We start from the raw sequence: 19330 nt of genomic DNA on the forward strand, positions 1-19330 counted from the left end.
ACATCAGGTGATGCGATCATCGATGAACAGCACACTGGTCCAGCAGTCTTCACGACGTCGATCGCCTACAACAGTGTATTGTTGGCTGAACCGCCATCCCAGCACTGTGGTTTACACCGCAGTAGACCTCTCTGCTCAGCTGTCACTTACCATGTATGGAGATTGGTGAGCCTTCTTCTACATCCTTGCTTCGCCTAATCAGGTAACTGATATTCCACAACATGTAGACAGATCATGTTTACAAACAACAGTGCGACTGTCCAGCCTACGAAGAGTAGTGTCGTTTGGCAAGAGAATAACGTTTTTCAACTTTCATCGCAATGTTGCCAACTTGTGAAGTAACCAGTTCCAGTTATTTGTTTTAACGATCTAAATTGAATTTAACTTTTTGGACAGTGAAATATAAAATTATATCGGGAGCGGCACTGTAATACTACTGTATTATCAGACTAACTGAAACTGTTTATTATTGTTTTACGTTCGAGGTTAATACCGCTTCCCGATACTTTCGGCAGTGTTTTGTTTTGTTCCACGCATGGCGGCGCGCGCATCTCGTGCTGTGTCGTCATGACAACTGCTAAAATAAATAATCGCGCGGCGTTCGGAACAGCTTTAATGAGCCTATGCTTGATTGATATTGACATTTCATTGGCTTCATTAAAAAGGACGCTAACGTGTCGCGGCCGTGATTGGCCCTTTTCAATTAACAATTTAATTTCGGCAAGAGAGAAGAGAAAGAGTGGAAAATGACGCCATTTAGTGCGTGTGGTAGTGTATTCCCTCTGGGAATATTTCGTTCGTGGCGATGCTAATTTCGGCGTTATTGATCTGGAAATTACGTCAAAATACTGGGCAATGTTAATTGACGCCCTGTAATTGAATGCAGAATAATCGCATTAAATTCACGTGAGCGACGAAGTATTTTACGAACGACATTAAGCATCTATAGTTAAGGTATGGTCTGCATCATCGCTATATATTAAAATTGGCGTAAATTTTACCGTCAACATACGCGAACTATAATTATATAAACTTTGGATTATCATAAAATTAGTAGAACATTGACTTTCGGCGATTAACAGCAAATTTACTCACATTGGCACAAACTATATGTACACAAGTCCAGAAGTCTTTTGGTTAGGCGTTTCATGCTCGAGCAAGCCGGAGCAAAACCCCAAAACTTTTACTCAGTGAACAATTTCAGGAACTTTATTTATTTTGTATTTTATTCAAGAGTCAGGTTATCTACGACATCCCATAGACTTTATTTAATATTTGTTTATTATTTCCATGACTCGAGGTTTCTCATTATGATTAAAACAATAAAATAAGTTTTTTTGTGTTATTTTGTTGTTAATTCTTGATGACCTCTGGCGCCCTAGTATTAAGTCCTGGAATAATGTTCTGAGTAATTAAAAATGGAAAATCTTAGTTTCATCACGTACACGTTTGTGTACAGAAGGGAATAAGAGACACAACATTTTTCCATTTGGTTTATGCAATGCGGTGGCAGAATTTTTCGATGCAGAAAAAAAAATGTTGTGTCTCTTATTCCCTTCTGTACACAAACGTGTACGTGATGAAACTAAGATTTTCCATTTTTAATTACTCAGAACGTTATTCCAGGACTTAATACTAGGGCGCCAGAGGTCATCAAGAATTAACAACAAAAATAACACAAAAAAACTTATTTTATTGTTTTAATCATAATGAGAAACCTGGAGTCATGGAAATAATAACCAAACAAACAAATATTAAATAAAGTCTATGGGATGTCGTAGATAACCTGACTCTTGAATAAAATACAAAATAAATAAAGTTCCTGAAATTGTTCACTGAGTAAAAGTTTTGGGGTTTTGCTCCGGCTTGCTCGAGCATGAAACGCCTAACCAAAAGACTTCTGGACTTGTGTACATATAGTTTGTGCCAATGTGAGTAAATTTGCTGTTAATCGCCGAAAGTCAATGTTCTACTAATTTTATGATAATCCAAAGTTTATATAATTATAGTTCGCGTATGTTGACTGTAAAATTTACGCCAATTTTAATATATAGCGATGATGCAGACCATACCTTAACTATAGATGCTTAATGTCGTTCGTAAAATACTTCGTCGCTCACGTGAATTGAATGCGATTATTCTGCATTCAATTACAGGGCGTCAATTAACATTGCCCAGTATTTTGACGTAATTTCCAGATCAATAACGCCGAAATTAGCATCGCCACGAACGAAATATTCCCAGAGGGAATACACTACCACACGCACTAAATGGCGTCATTTTCCACTCTTTCTCTTCTCTCTTGCCGAAATTAAATTGTTAATTGAAAAGGGCCAATCACGGCCGCGACACGTTAGCGTCCTTTTTAATGAAGCCAATGAAATGTCAATATCAATCAAGCATAGGCTCGTTAAAGCTGTTCCGAACGCCGCGCGATTATTTATTTTAGCAGTTGTCATGACGACACAGCACGAGATGCGCGCGCCGCCATGCGTGGAACAAAACAAAACACTGCCGAAAGTATCGGGAAGCGGTATTAACCTCGAACGTAAAACAATAATAAACAGTTTCAGTTAGTCTGATAATACAGTAGTATTACAGTGCCGCTCCCGATATAATTTTATATTTCACTGTCCAAAAAGTTAAATTCAATTTAGATCGTAAAACTAATAACTGGAACTGGTTACTTCACAAGTTGGCAACATTGCGATGAAAGTTGAAAAACGTTATTCTCTTGCCAAACGACACTACTCTTCGTAGGCTGGACAGTCGCACTGTTGTTTGTAAACATGATCTGTCTACATGTTGTGGAATATCAGTTACCTGATTAGGCGAAGCAAGGATGTAGAAGAAGGCTCACCAATCTCCATACATGGTAAGTGACAGCTGAGCAGAGAGGTCTACTGCGGTGTAAACCACAGTGCTGGGATGGCGGTTCAGCCAACAATACACTGTTGTAGGCGATCGACGTATTGAAGACTGCTGGACCAGTGTGCTGTTCATCGATGATCGCATCACCTGATGTCACCAATGACATCACGATGGATGCTGTGGTGTCGTGCTGATGCGGACCCACCGGGTCTGCGGCGTGTTCGCTGGGGTCGTACCAACTGGTACGAGCTGCTGAGTCAAATGTCCAACACATGACTCTACATGTGCCTTGGACTACTGCTGCTGCTGCTGCTGCTGCTGCTGCAGCTGCATCTACTGCTGCAGACGGTGTCGAAGGGGACCGCAACAAAACTCATTCAGTTCGTCGGCAATCAGAAGACACACACACGTTAATCACACGTCCTATAACAGTTCTTATCACTTGCGCAATATGAATATACAGCGTCCTGTGATCGTGCCTCATGCTATCACTAACCCCTCTTCTTCTCTTGCTCCCCTACTCTAACATAAATTAAATGACTCGAGATTCCTCAAACTCATAAAATTAATAATTCATAACAACTTAATAATAAATATAAACATTAATTGAACACATAATAACTCTGTTAAATAATAAGGTAATGCATACATAAACAGTATTTGCAACAATAACATTGCATAGTACTTTGCAATAACAACAACAGGTTATTGTTTACCTTTGTAGTAGGTGATGAATAAATAAAATATATTTTATGGATGTTATCAACATAATATCCTCACCTAGTAAATAATTACATTCAATTTCTTAATTGAGATTTGTCAATAATATTGGGCTTTCAATAACATATTAGCATATTTAATATGCTTCTCACATATCATATGTGAATATTTTCCTTCATCACATGTTATACAATAGCTACACTTATTTACAAGAAGAGACATTATTTGCTTCTCAGCTATGAAATAATGACAATAACCTCAAGATAAATATTATTGATTGAGTGCTAGTGTATAGTGTTTATGTTTTTAAAGCTGTTCATTAAAGACAATCTTTAAAATTCTTTATCTTTCATTTCTTCTTTTCTCAATATAAAGTGGAGTGTTTTTACATCCTATTCATAAGAGTGTGGATGAAGTTGATATCCACTTATAGTTTCGGGTGTCCTGTGGGAACCCAATCAAAGTGCATCATTAACTACTAGACGATGAAGAAGCATAGATAGGGGCAAGGCAGTAGCCTGGATCAAACTGTAAGTACTCATACCAACAAGTGTGTTCATTTAGTAGGATATTTGTCAACTAATCTTTAGGCCATTAATTATATGTAGTATTTAGTTGTGTGTTGCATTAGTTATACATTGTAATATGTCACATAGTGTTTGTACACATCTTATGCCAAATTTTATTTAAACCTCACGTGTATATCCATTGCTAATATGGTCGAACTCGACTAATAGGGTGATAATAACTGTGTCTCAACACAGTAACTGTACACACAGTACATAATATTTGGTATGTCCCTCTAGGACAATGTACCAAACCAACGCTCAGGCAACACATATGCTCCAAGCACAAATATCAGTTGGAATAAAATCATCAACTGACAAACACCCTAATTCTTCGAATATAAATTACCATATCGAAGCAATGAGGTACCTATACACCTGGATTACCTCTATCAACTCATGAGGATATATATAATTAAATTTCCTTAGCAACATAAACAATACAATGGTTTTAGCATAACACAAGTAATAATGGTACATATTTGGTGTTCTAATTCACCACAGGTGTTTTGTAAGGCCTAAGCTGACTCAAATTGTAATTCCCTACAATTTTTCCTGTATCAGGGTCCTGTAGAGTGTAGCAGTTACATTTCTCCACAGCTACTACTTTGTAGGGACCTGAGTACAATAAAAATAGTTTCTTCGCTAGATGAGCCCACTTGTTACTAGTTGGTGCTGTACGGCGTAGAACTAAGTCTCCTACAGTGAATTTACTGATCCTGGATGCTGGCTTCCTTTTCTTCCTAAGGTCGGCTTCTCTTGTTAATTTATCTTGTACCAGTTCTTCAATTTCTTCCTGAGTTGGCCTCTCCATGTCTTGTTCTGGTTTGTCGCATTCCGGTATTAATTTCGGTGGTAACACCTCCGATCTTACAGAGCATAGGGCTTCATGGGGGGTTATGCCAATAGACGAGTGAATTGTGTGATTCAGTACACACTCAATAAATTTAATTTGATCTCGCCATGACTGTTGCTTGTCGTGGCAATATATACGTAGCATATTGCCAATTGATCTCATCTGACGTTCCACGGGGTTTGACTGAGGGTGTCTAATGGAAGATGTTGTTGGTACAATGTTCAACTTCCTAATCCCTTCTCGCCAGGTATCACTGGAGAATTGTGTACCCCTGTCAGATAGCACCACAGTAGGTTTTCCTACAGTTTCCACAAAATTCTTCATCTTTGCGAGTACGGTCTTAGCATTAGCATTTACAATAGGGTACAATTTGGTGTATTTACTGTAAATGTCTAGGATTACAAACACATATTGTACTCCTGCCTTGGATTTAGGTAAAGGACCAAACAAATCTACTGATAGCTGTGCTAGCGGTCTGCTAGGTAGTATGGCTTGTAACTCGCCATGTAGTTTCTCGGGTGCATGCTTTGCTTGTTGACATAGCAAGCACGAAGCAGTCACCTTGGCTATGCTTCTTGACATGTTGTTCCAATACAGCTGTCGACGGATAGCTCCATATACTTTACTGGATCCTGCATGTCCCAGACTTAGGTGTAGTTGCCAAGTAATTTTATTCTGCAGTGACACTGGCACTATAGGCTTCCAGTGGTCTTCGAAAGTGTCTGCTTTCTCCCTATGATGGAACAGGGTACCATCAGATGATGTACAGAAGTATCTGTGTATCTTGTGCGTAAGATCACTGGATGCTAACTTCTTCCTAAGTTCTTCACAGATAGGATCTGTCTGTTGCAGTGTTTTTATGTCTTGCAGCATCTTCTTCAGTTGTTTGTTGTTTTTCCAGAGGGACTCTACACTCACAGCTGTTACCAGAAATTCCTTGTTTCTGTTGGATGTTGACACATCTGCCGCTCCATCTGGTGTAATTCTGCTAAGGTAGTCTGCTACAACATTATTAGAGCCTTTAATATGACTGATCTCAATGTCATATTCCTGCATCAGCAGGTACCATCTTGTTAATCTTTGGCCAAACATTTTTCCAGCCTTGAGGCATGTTAACGCCTGATGGTCTGTCAGGAGTTTGATTTTCTCTCCTAGCAGTAAGTCTCTAAACTTTTGTAGGGACCAAACAATTGCAAGTGCCTCCTTTTCTGTTACTGTGTAATTTTGTTCAGCAGAATTTAATGTTCGACTGGCCATGGATACTGTCTTCTCAATGCCGTCGTTGTCTAGTTGTGCCAATTTGCAGCCTAATGCTCGGTTGGATGCATCAGTGTATAACAAAAATTCACGTCCTTGAACTGGATGTGATATGACATGTTCTTTTAGAAATATTTGTTTCAGCTTTTTAAAGGCCAGTTGTTCTTCTTCGCCCCACTTCCACGTACAATCCTTCTTGAACAATGCAAACAAAGGTATGGCTACTCCTGCTACCTGGTTACTATAGTTCCTGTAGAAACCTACAACACCTAGGAAGGTTCGTAGTTGTTTCACATTGGTAGGTGCTGGAAACTCTTGAATAGCTTTCAGTTTGTCAGGTGCAGTCTTGATTCCAGTTGGTGTTAGGATATGCCCTAAGAACGGAAGTTCCTCTCTGCAAAACAAAGATTTTCTTATTTTCACTGTCATTCCAGATTCCTGTAATTTGGATAGTACAATGTTGATATGTTCTAAATGCTCTTCGAAAGTTGTTGATGTGATGAGAATGTCATCTACATATGCTTTGGCAAATGACTGGCATTCAGGTCCCAATGTGGCTGATAAGCATCTTGAAAATTCTGCCACCGCATTGCATAAACCAAATGGTAGCACCTGAAAAGTGTACTGTTGATTGCGAAAGAGAAATGCAGTGTATTGGCATGACTCAGGCTGTAGAGGTATTTGCCAATATCCAGCAGATAAGTCTAGAGTAGTCAAATATTTTACTCCTTGGTAAAGCCTTAGGATCTCGTTGGTCTGGGTAGGACTCTCTCTGTCCTTCACTGTGATTCGATTCAGTTCACGTGCATCCAGACATAGGCGCACCGATCCATCCTTCTTCCTCACGCATACCACAGGATTGGCATACGGACTGGCTTCACGCTTGATGACATTCCAATCCAGCATCAGTTGTAGATATTCCGTGGCTTCGTTCAGATACTTTGCTGGAATAGGATAAGTTTTCCTATGGAAGGGCTCCTCTTGACGTACTACTATCTTGGCTTGGTAGAATTTGTTGTACCCTGGCTTGTCGCTGAAAACATGGCGGTGTTGGCACAACAAGTTGTATAGCATCTGTATCTGCCTTGGCTGTACTGTCGAAATACCTCGAACTGCTTTAGTGAGTTCTTCGACAGATGCGATTAGGTCTTCCTTGATGTCAACATTGAAAACATGCTGGTAAAATGATTCTCTGGGTACTCGACTAGCGTAATTACACTGCAACTTCCATTGTCCAATAGTTACAGTTGTAGGTAACTTATTTTCATTGGACGAGACTGTTAGGTTATCAAAGTCCAGTGTCACACCATAGCGCGTAAGGAAATCAGTTCCTAGGATGAGTGTTTTGGCTAATCCTCTCACTATTAATGCAGTGATGTGTTTAACCTCACCTACGCCCTTGATCTGCAGTAGAATCTGTCTGTTGACAACAGGACTGGAACGAGATGTGGCACCTATTATCTTAATAGCAGGAACTGGCATAATGTAAGTTTTCTGCCCTATTTGTTCTAGGTGTTTAACAAACTCTTCATCCACGCAGGAGATTTCTGCTCCACTATCGAGGAGAACAGTAACTGTTTGATCATTAATGTTTAGTTGTACCTCAGGACACACGGTGGAAAACTGTGTTATGGTGTCCTCACTGTACTCTTGGCTAAGGAATTCCCGTTCGCTCTCTTTCAGTAAGACTGTGGCTAACATAGATTTATATGGCAAACAATTGTAACTTGGCATAGCAATATTACCCCCTTTGCTCTGTATGGGGTCTGGTGATCGGGGTGTTACGTCACCAACCCTCTCTAGTTTGACGAGTTCGTATTGTTGTCAGTTACAGCTTGTGTGTAGCTGCAACTCGCAGTCGGCTGAGGCTGCGTTCCTGTGCAGTTGGGTGGGATCGGCTGCTGCCGAGCAAAATATCCTCGCTGCATGGGATACAATGTGGTTGGAGGATGGTTGAGTGTAGAGAAACTCGCTGGTGATTGATTCACAGGAGCGGTGTCTGCTACAGGGGGATGCAACATATGCTGTTGCATATTGTTGGGCGGCTGACGGTTAGAGTAACTCCTGTACTCCCACCTGGGTGGCCTTCCATTTGGATCTTCAGGACGGTAATGCTTTCCCCACCACTGGTTTTGGTTGTGGGTGTAGGGTTTCTTCGGCTGGCGGTTTCCTTGATGTTGAGGTTGGAATTCCCTCCTGGTCTTCCACTTCCCTGTCCGGTACTGTTTCGCAGGCTGCCATGACGTGCAGTGGACGTTGGCCTTGCCGCCGTCGTTACCACGCTGCCAGGGTGTGTAGAGTGGTGCTGCCTTCTGATGTGTAGGCTTGAGGTCTTTCTCCACCTCACTATTGTTGTTCCTGGACAGCCGCTCCAGTCGGTCGAAAGCGAGGACCTGTTCGCGGAACTCTGTGATATTGTGGAAGCTGCGCCCTGTCAAATGTACTTGGTACTTGATGGGTAGCTGGGAGGTCACCATCGCCATGAACTCAATATCACCCATCTCTGGTTCGAGGTAGCGCGTCCTCTCGAACATTTGAGACAAGTGTGTCTCCAGAGTTCGGTTCTTCTTGCTATCATACCGCTCGGTATGCAGGCGTGCTCTCAATGTTCCCTGTATTTTCACATTCCAAAACTGCTGTTTGAAATGGCTTTTGAATTCTTGGTAGGAAGTGATGGTACTTTGTAATACCTCCCACCAGTAATACGCATGGTCCCTCAGTGCAGTTGCCATGCATTTCAGGCGTTCAGTATCACTTAGCCTGAACATGTCAGCGTATTCCTCGAAACGTCGAAGGAATCTCATTGGATTCTCTCCTTCATGGGCAGAGAACCTAGGCATCGCCTCTGACCATTGGCGTGCCGGGTGGTGCATCACTGCAACGGGATCCAAGGTGGTGTGTGTGTTAGCGGGGTTGGAGCGTGTGATTGGGAGCTCAGGTTGCTCAACTTGCGGTGAATCACAGCTACTGAGGATTTCATTGGCATTGGTGTTCAGGGCTGGGGCCAATGCTACATGGTGACTGGAGGTGCGAGTAAGATTGTCTACCCTCAACTGCAATACCTTCTCTTGTAGCTTGCCTACCTGCTGCTCTATGTCCATTGAAAACTCTGTCTGCCTTTTCACTAATGTGTCCACCTGCTCCCTCATGTCTGTGGTGTGATTGATTACCACATTTTCAATCATGGTCTGGCATGTGGATTGAATTTGTTCCAGGCCACAGCTGTTCTGAGCAGCTTGCTCAGCTAATTGATTTAACCTGTCATTCAGCTGGCTGGTCTGGGTATTTAACTCTGTTGCTAACCTAGTTGTAGTACTACTGCACTGCTGTTGTATTAGCTGCAACTGTGTATCAGTGTAGCTTTCGTGTTCTGCCAACCGCACAGAAATAGCAGCCACACTACTTTTTACTTCACCCATTTCACTTTTAAGGGTGCTATCTATGACTTCCAGTTGTTGTTTAATGCTATCTTTAGTGCTATTGAGATTTTCCTCCAACCTAGCATTTTGTTCCTCCATCCTAGCATTCTGTTTTTCTAAACTAGCTTGTTGTTGTTTGTGGTTAGCTTTCACCTCCTGCCACATGCTCTGCAGCATGATGAGTAAGCTAGCACTTGTTTCATTACTTACTGCAGCTGGCAATGCAGGTAAGTGTGTGTGTGGTGTGGTGGTAGCTTGGGGTTGTGTCACATCCACTCTAGCCGCTCCAGCCTGTGTTACTGGGGTAACAAAATCTGTGTTAGGTACTTGGCTAGGTGATGTGGGAACAGACACATCTACAGAGTGTGTAGACTCCACACTGCTGTCCCTGGAGCTGTCCTGACTGACACGTCTACTCCTTCCCCTAGTTTCCATATTTACTTATAACTTACAACATAAGAACACAATACAAATATGCACACTATCGGCCCCACAGTTCGTGCGCCAGAAAAAAAAATGTTGTGTCTCTTATTCCCTTCTGTACACAAACGTGTACGTGATGAAACTAAGATTTTCCATTTTTAATTACTCAGAACGTTATTCCAGGACTTAATACTAGGGCGCCAGAGGTCATCAAGAATTAACAACAAAAATAACACAAAAAAACTTATTTTATTGTTTTAATCATAATGAGAAACCTCGAGTCATGGAAATAATAACCAAACAAACAAATATTAAATAAAGTCTATGGGATGTCGTAGATAACCTGACTCTTGAATAAAATACAAAATAAATAAAGTTCCTGAAATTGTTCACTGAGTAAAAGTTTTGGGGTTTTGCTCCGGCTTGCTCGAGCATGAAACGCCTAACCAAAAGACTTCTGGACTTGTGTACATATAGTTTGTGCCAATGTGAGTAAATTTGCTGTTAATCGCCGAAAGTCAATGTTCTACTAATTTTATGATAATCCAAAGTTTATATAATTATAGTTCGCGTATGTTGACGGTAAAATTTACGCCAATTTTAATATATTGCGATGATGCAGACCATACCTTAACTATAGATGCTTAATGTCGTTCGTAAAATACTTCGTCGCTCACGTGAATTGAATGCGATTATTCTGCATTCAATTACAGGGCGTCAATTAACATTGCCCAGTATTTTGACGTAATTTCCAGATCAATAACGCCGAAATTAGCATCGCCACGAACGAAATATTCCCAGAGGGAATACACTACCACACGCACTAAATGGCGTCATTTTCCACTCTTTCTCTTCTCTCTTGCCGAAATTAAATTGTTAATTGAAAAGGGCCAATCACGGCCGCGACACGTTAGCGTCCTTTTTAATGAAGCCAATGAAATGTCAATATCAATCAAGCATAGGCTCGTTAAAGCTGTTCCGAACGCCGCGCAATTATTTATTTTAGCAGTTGTCATGACGACGCAGCACGAGCTGCGCGCGCCGCCATGCGTGAAATAAAACAAAACACTGCCGAAAGTATTGGGAAGCGATATTAACCTCGAACGTAAAACAATAACAAACAGTTTCAGTTAGTCTGATAATACCGTAGTATTACACTACCTTACTACTTTGTACTAATTATTATTATTCTAAGTATTATATTTGTATTTGTCCTTGTGTTGTCTGTTTGTATGGATGTCTTGTCCTTTGTATCTTGTTTCTCTATGTACGTATTTGAGTATATTTTGTAAACGTCGTGTCCACCACTGAAGTCCCCAGACTGTCGGTGCGCACGTAACAGAATTCAAATAAATAAAATGAAATAAACGAATGTTAGATGTGTGGTTGTAAGGGAAGGCCGACGGTGCACGCACCCAGCTCGCTGAGGCTCCGGGCGGCAAGGACGAGGTCGGCGGGCGGGCCGGAGGGGCCGGAGAGGCCTCGCAGCCGCCGGGCCAGGCGCTGCGTCCCGGCCACGCGCCGCAGCAGCTCCGACGTGGCGTGCAGGCGGGACAGCACCAGCGTCTGCTGCTCTATCCTGCCGAAGGGCTCCACGACCCGGGCGCGGAGGCGCTCCACGCCCGACAGCAGACTCTGCGGGGCGCACAACAGAGCTGCCACGTACCTGGGACGCCTTATGTGTCCGCTAGGCGGCCCTTCAAAGGTATTTTCAAGGCCCATAAATAAAACGTAAGAATAAAATAAAATTTATTGTTAGCAGGAAATGTGACAGTTTTCTGCTAAGCTATAACCAATGTGCGAAATGTGATTTTCTTATTTTTTTTTATAAATAAAGCGGATTTATTTTCACCACTCTAATTTCATGTTAACTGCAACTGAATTAGATTGTTTTGTCACTTACAGGTTCAATTATGTTCTGTTTTTTTTTACTGGCAGTGTTCTGTACCCACTCTCGACTCGATGGCACTGGGACAGCGTGAGATGGTCGCGAGTACCTGCACGTGTCCTTGCATCACGGCCAGTACCCCCTCCAGCTTCTCCACCCAGGTGGCCTGCGACAGGAGGTCTTCATGCTTCGTCAGCACTTGCCTCTGCAGCTCCTTGTCGAGCAGACTGATACCTGCGACGAACAAGCACCAAGCACTGCTTGTCAACTGTGCAGTACTGTGCAAAACAATGTACAAGTGTACTATGTGCAAATAAAAACTCTTGAACTGAATTGAATTGAATTAATTTATTTATTTAAGATTATTTGTTACATGCCTACTTACAGCTTATAGCCTTAGATAGTATACCAAGGGCGTCGCCAGCCGATGTCCAGCCGTTGGTCTAGGGGGGTGGGGGGTTGGGGGGGGGGGGGGAGCAAGTTGTGGGAAAAGTATGTATTTTTTTGCATTTGGCTACATTTTTTTGAATCTCTAGGGCTCTAGGGGGGAGGGGGGCTACTGCCCCCCCCTACCACCCCTGGTGACGGCCTTGTAGTAGACTCAGTACAAAACACACTAATACCATATTTACGTAAATAAAACGTGATTTTTTTTTTATTTATTTTTTTTTTTTAACCAAAACTGCTAAACCTAAAAATATGTGTTGCATTATAATTGCAAAACTTGTATCTTGTCGCTGGAAGATGTTAATTTACAGCGATGAGAACGGCTTAGTTGAAAAACCACACGATCTGCCTGTGAACTACGTCACTTTAATTGCCACATTAGTACACTCTTGTTTACAGCTTTCTGAACCTTGTTGGGAGAAGGGGTATATTCGGAGGAGTGACAGATGAGAACAAAATAACACTTTGGAATGCGGCTGCTAGAAACAGCAAATCCTTCCCCCTCCTCCTTCGATCTTGAAACCAGCATATATTACAGCATTTTTTGCTCTCTGACAAATGGCTTAAAACTACAGCCTTGAAACTCTTTTACTTATAACTGCTGCTTGCTGTTTTTTTAAAAATAAAAAATATAAAATATAAAAAAAAACCATGCAAAGCAGGAAACAAATATTTACACACAAGTGAAAAATTCCTGACTCAACCTTAATTGACCCATTAGTAGAGACCGGAAAAACTTGCGGTTTCAATGACCTACAGGATGAACTCCATAGTTCTATGTACACTCGGTCAAATGTCACCCACTCATTGGCTGCTGTCTTGTGAGACGTCCCAACGTAGCCGCCTGTGATTCGATAAAGCTTTGGTTGGGCGTTTCTCATTGGCCCAGAGTCATCCAGGTGAGTTGTGAGCCAATAGCAGAGGCAGCACTGAGGTATAACTATTTGTATTTTAGCCTATCGCGAAATGAATTCGCGAATTTTTCCGATCTCTACCCATTAGCCAAGAGTACTGAATGTTAAATCAAATGGCTGGACCTAGTACAATACACAATAACAAAATTTTTTTTACTAGAATACTGTGACAATAAGAGTTCTTCAGTAAAATCATTATGAAAATATCTGAATTAAAAATATATACCTAATTGTTATATATATATATTAATTAGGAAAAAACATTTTTCTCTTTCATTCATAGAGGAATTTGTGTATTGAACTAACAATTAGGTATTAAGTAGGCATTTTCATCAGACCAAACAATAACTGTGTGTATTTTTATAATCAATTTTTATACACACAGCAAACATGCACTACCAGAGCATGCAGCACGGACACTCCACTGAATCTACTTCTCGTAACGTTTGGGTTTGAAGGTTAAACTTACCATCTGAAAGTTTCTTAATCTGTTCTGCAACTGACAAGCCTTGTATATGAATATCAGACTTCAGCTCAGACTTCTGTTTTACATTCAGGTATTGCTTGTAGAAGTCTGTAACAAAAAAAAGCCATTTATTTTATAATTAATATGTAATTAATATTAGCCTACATTATTACAATCATTGGAAACAATATACTTAAAATATTTAGGCAACTAAAAAAATACAAAATATTTAAACAAATTATTCAAAATTCACATATTTCACAGAAGCACAAATAATTTGTATTTTATTTTTGTATTTAATTTGTATAAAAATTGTGATTATAAATTAGTTGATATGTATATAATACAGATTTTATCTAATGTTTATGTCTGTAATTAATATTATCATGTAAATACTGTGTCTGCATATTCGTGCATTAGGCAAGTTTGATTAACTATGGAACTGTACATAATCGCAACATTATTTCCATATTATTTAATTAAGGCTATTTGGATTAATTATTTCTATAGGTAATACCAGTAAATAATTATTGTTTTTTCTATATATATATATATATATATATATATATATATATATATATATATATATATACACACACACACACACACGCTAGCACGCACGCACGAGACACACACACACACACACACACACACACACACACACACACACATATATATATATATATATATATATATACACACACACACACACACGCTAGCACGCACGCACGAGACACACACACACACACACACACACACACACATATATATATATATATATATATACATACATGTATTTGAAATCTTTTTATAATTATTAATTTATATAAATTTGGAGGGATAATGTTCTTTAAATAGTCAACGAGGAGGAACAATTTAATTAAGTTTTACAAATGAATATGTCTATATTGATAATATTAATTAGACTAACTCATGAAATAAACAAACAAAACAAATTACTAGGGCATGAATCAAGGAAGTGGAGCAATACAATTTTGTCACCTTTTCATTATTATTTTTTTACAAGAAATAAACAATGTAATATCTACACTGAGTTAACTGTCTCTCTTTTTCCACTGCCTATTTTAAAATTTTTGAATATTAACAGGTAAACTTTTATTTAAATCATTATGAAGTTTTAACTACTATATAATATCTTAAAGTCATTAACAATTTTCATTTTTTTGCAACATATTTTAGACACCTGAAACAATATTGGATTATAAAATATAAAACAAATAATTTTTTATTTGATTTTAACCTGAAATAGGGCTTTCAGCCAGTGTTAGGAAGTACCTGCCTTCTCTAATTCACTCTCCCAAACTTTACATTATTCTGTAGTTACTTTGTTAACCTTTTATTTACAATACCTTCCTTTTAAGCCCATTTCCTGAAATAACATGCTTCACCCTTTCAATTCTCTTCCATACTCTTGCAACTTCTTCCACTAATGGTCCCTTCTCTCTCTATATATCCCCATCTATGTAACCAATTTCATAACATTTCCCAACCCATGTCTCCCCCTTGTCTTAGCAGATTTTTTACCCTCCTCCCCCCTTGAAGCGATCCCTACACCAGCTCCTTGACCATCAAAGCTGGCCTATGCCTTCCTTCTCCACCACATATTCATCTGCCATTTCACTACCCAGCACTGCATCTTCTCTGAGTCACGTACCTCCAGCATCATACACAGGTCCCATACCTGCAGGCATCTGCCTGACCATCATCCTTCCTGTTTCCTCCCATGTTCTACCAAGCATCCCCCCCGCATCCTTCTCTGCTTCTTGACCACCTGCTCAATGTTTCCCCCAGCTTAAGCTGAATTCCCTGTAACTCCTGTACCTTCCAACAATAACTTTCCTTCATTAACTTAACCAACTTTGTCTTTCCCTACAGTTTTACCAACTTGTCCGGATCTCCTTCCAACGCCCAGGAATTTAAGGTTTTTACCTCGAAAAAAATAAAGTAAATCTGAAAATTTGGTCATTGATACAAAACAAATTGCTGAACAACATACTGAAATTCCCCTATTTTCCCATGCCCGCGTCATAATTGTTTTCGTGCAATAATGTCGTAAGTCCCTTTAAATGACACAAGGACGCAAATGTACATCCGAAAACTATTTGCATCAACTGAAATCCACGGGAATCGATTCAAATTAACCACTGGACCACACCAATGTTATATATAAGCAGACACAGTAAAAAAAATCTACTTGAAGTAAAAATATTATAGATCAAACATTGACAATTGTCCGAAAATCATGGAATTTATGAAAAAACTATCCATAGGTTAAAAAGTACCGCAAAATAACAAAAAATAAGTTGCACAAAATCAATTCCTTAGGATTTGAGCTTTTCAATGGTGTATCTCACACTGCTCTGTGACAAACGGTTACCGAGATACGGTGGCTCAAGTACCAGCGTGCGCCATCAGAAAGGACTCGGACGGAAGGCGGGATGACATTTTCACCCATCAATATTCTGCTTATGGTGCTTCTAACGATCCATTGCTCTAGTAAGATATAAACAGCTTTGTTATACTGTGTAGGTAATTTTACATATGATTTAATTATTTACTACATTTATGATATTAAAATTATGTTCCTGCTTCTAAAAAAACATTGCTTCCATATTTAGCAACACATCTGCTACTGCACAACAAATCACTGCTGCTGGCGAGGAATTCATTATCCACATGTACACTACAGAGAAATTCTCCACCCTGAATGAACTTCGTAGACATCTGTATGCTTGAACTGTGGCCCGAAAAGCTGTGACTGCTACCTTCGAGCTGGCGAACCTTCCTCCAACAAGGTCCGCAGCCTTACAACACTCGCGCAGGACTTACTTGCAGGTACGACAACTCACGTTATAAGGATCTGTGTGTACAGCAAATTTTATTGGCAATCCTTATCAACTGATCATATATTTAACCCTGCATTATAGGTCCAGGATTGGCTGGGTAATACTTTAACACCAATCAAATGGGGCTGGCGTGAGGTTCAACAAACACTTCTTCCGATTACCAGTGACTTGCCACCAGCTCCCGATGAACTTCTACATCTCATCTCATGTGCATGTAGATCTGAGTGTGGATCAAAGTGCTCCTGCCGCATTGCTGGCTTCTTTGCTCTATGATTTGCACTCGCTGTAGAGGTAGAAGTTATAGGAATGTAGCTGAAGATATCAATGACGACCCATATCATATGTAGTTAGCTAAGGTATGTGAACAAAAACTATATTTCTGTGTTATTGTTTCTCGTTATTTGAGATTTCTTATGATGCCAATAAAGAATTTGTTATAGTGCATGACATTACAAAGTAAAACCTGAATGAAAAATGACTACACAGGGTATAACATCGTAAGAGATGTTTTTTGAGAAGCAGGAACATAATTTTAATATCATAAATGTAGTAAATAATTAAATCATATGTAAAATTACCTACACAGTATAACAAAGCTGTTTATATCTTACTAGAGCAATGGCTCGTTAGAAGCACCATAAGCAGAATATTGACTGGTGAAAATGTCATCCCGCCTTCCATCCGAGTCATATCTGATGGCGCACGCTGGTACTTAAGCCAGCGTATCTCGGTAACCGTTTGTCACAGAGCAGTGTGAAATACACAGTTGAAAAGCTCAAATCCTAAGGAATTGATTTTTTGCAACTTATTTTTTGTTATTTGCAGTACTTTTTAACCTATGGATAGTTTTTTTCATAAATTCCATGATTTTCGGACAATTGTCAATGTTCGATCTATAATATTTTTACTTCAAGTAAATTTTTTTTACTGTGTCTGCTTATATATAACATTGGTGTGGTCCAGTGGTTAATTTGAATTGATTCCCGTGGATTTCAGTTGATGCAAATAGTTTTCGGATGTACATTTGCGTCCTTGTGTCATTTAGGGGGACTTACGACATTATTGCACGAAAACAATTATGACGCCGGCATGGGAAAATAGGGGAATTTCAATATGTTGTTCAGCAAGGTGTTTTGTATCAATGACCAAATTTTCAGATTTACCTTATTTTTTTCGAACTTTCTTTAAATATTAACCTAAAACTCCTGGGCTAGTGTCCCCATCCTCTTTTGTACATCTACAGTCTTCTGTGAAAACTTTAACCTAATTTCATATCCTCCACAGCTGTATCCGAATAGTGGCCTAATGGATCCCTTAGCTAAGGGATCCATAGATAGTGCATCGTAATGGACGCTGCCATCTTTGAGTTGTATCCGAATTCTCACAAGGGATGTCGATGCATCCTCTCATGCGTCCACTAATTCAAGATTTTTAGGGATGCGACTCTCGCATCCACTGATACGTCCATATATCCCTTAGCTTTGTTATTGTGAACATAACCCTTAAAGAGTGAACGTGTGATACGAGATAGTTAATCAAAATGGATTTTGAACTAGAAGCTTAACATGTGAAATGTAACTATGGTATTTATAAATACTTATACCATAAGTATATGTTTACATAATTCACATAAACAATAAATTAATTTGATTTGTAGGAACAATTAAAAATTTCTTCCATATTTCAATTCCCAATGATAATTTAAATCATCCGAAATTGTTTACAATTTTGAATGTTCATTTAGTTTTACTGGCCCAACTTAGATGTAATGAATATAAAATGCCAATCCACAATAGTACAATGACAAACCAACAGGTAGTACTAGCTGTAAAACAATTTGGATGTCGTACATCCTTTAGAATGCATCCTTTAAACTGTGGGTGCATTTGTTTAGGGATGTAGGGACGTGAACTTAAAGGACGCATCCCTATGTATTCGGATACAGCCCATCTACAGTGGCGTAGCAAGCGGGTAGCAGGGATGGCCCCCGCCAGGGGCGCCGGAGCAGGGGAGGGCACCGCCGCGACGGTTTCTCGGTTACTGAACCCTCCCCCATCTCTTTTAATGCATGAGAGTGGCGCCATTTTCAAGTCTGGCCAGGGGCGCCAGTCACTTTAGCTACGCCACTGCCCATCTATACCATTCATCATAACAGTGAATCAACATGAGCCCCAGAACAAATCTTTCACTGTACTCCTGAAGTTACGTTATGTCCTGTTACTGATCTTTTCATCCCCTCTCTCTACAATCTCTCAGAAAGTATCCCACGAAGTTCACAAATCTGCTGGTCTTAAAGCGACATAACCTCCTCCATAGTCTCCTGTATAGTCCTTTAAGTACGACCTTTTCTAAGTCAACAATAGTGACATCCAACTGTTATCCCTCATTCAGCAACAACAAAAAATAGAATAGAATGTGATATTACCATCGGTTTCAATTGTTTGCCATACATCACACTCAGTCATTTTAATAGAGCCGCATTATTTTTACTTGTTTACAAATACAAATACGTGTCATATGAGCGTACAAAACATTACACGACAGGATGACAGGAACTGTAAACTAGTGTGAAATATTTTAGGGTCATAGAGAGCGCTTAAAAACCTCCCATATGCCTACAATGGAGACAAAGAATA

General features: G+C 39.8%; 1 protein-coding gene across 1 annotated transcript in view; it reads right to left on the bottom strand.

The window, feature by feature from the left end:
* LOC134528304 (conserved oligomeric Golgi complex subunit 5) overlaps positions 1 to 19244 on the bottom strand; it is a 70469-nt gene extending 51225 nt beyond the window's left edge. Inside the window, exons 1-4 of the mRNA XM_063361816.1 lie at positions 19120 to 19244; positions 13831 to 13935; positions 12110 to 12234; positions 11528 to 11747 (exon numbers count right to left, since the gene is read on the bottom strand). Coding sequence (XP_063217886.1) covers positions 11528 to 11747; positions 12110 to 12234; positions 13831 to 13935; positions 19120 to 19159 — 490 coding nt within the window. The 5' untranslated portion in view covers positions 19160 to 19244. The remainder of the gene's footprint in view (positions 1 to 11527; positions 11748 to 12109; positions 12235 to 13830; positions 13936 to 19119) is intronic.
* Between the last annotated feature and the right edge of the window lie 86 nt (positions 19245 to 19330).

This window comes from Bacillus rossius, chromosome 1 (genome assembly GCF_032445375.1).
Source record: "Bacillus rossius redtenbacheri isolate Brsri chromosome 1, Brsri_v3, whole genome shotgun sequence".
NCBI classification, from domain to species: domain Eukaryota; kingdom Metazoa; phylum Arthropoda; class Insecta; order Phasmatodea; family Bacillidae; genus Bacillus; species Bacillus rossius.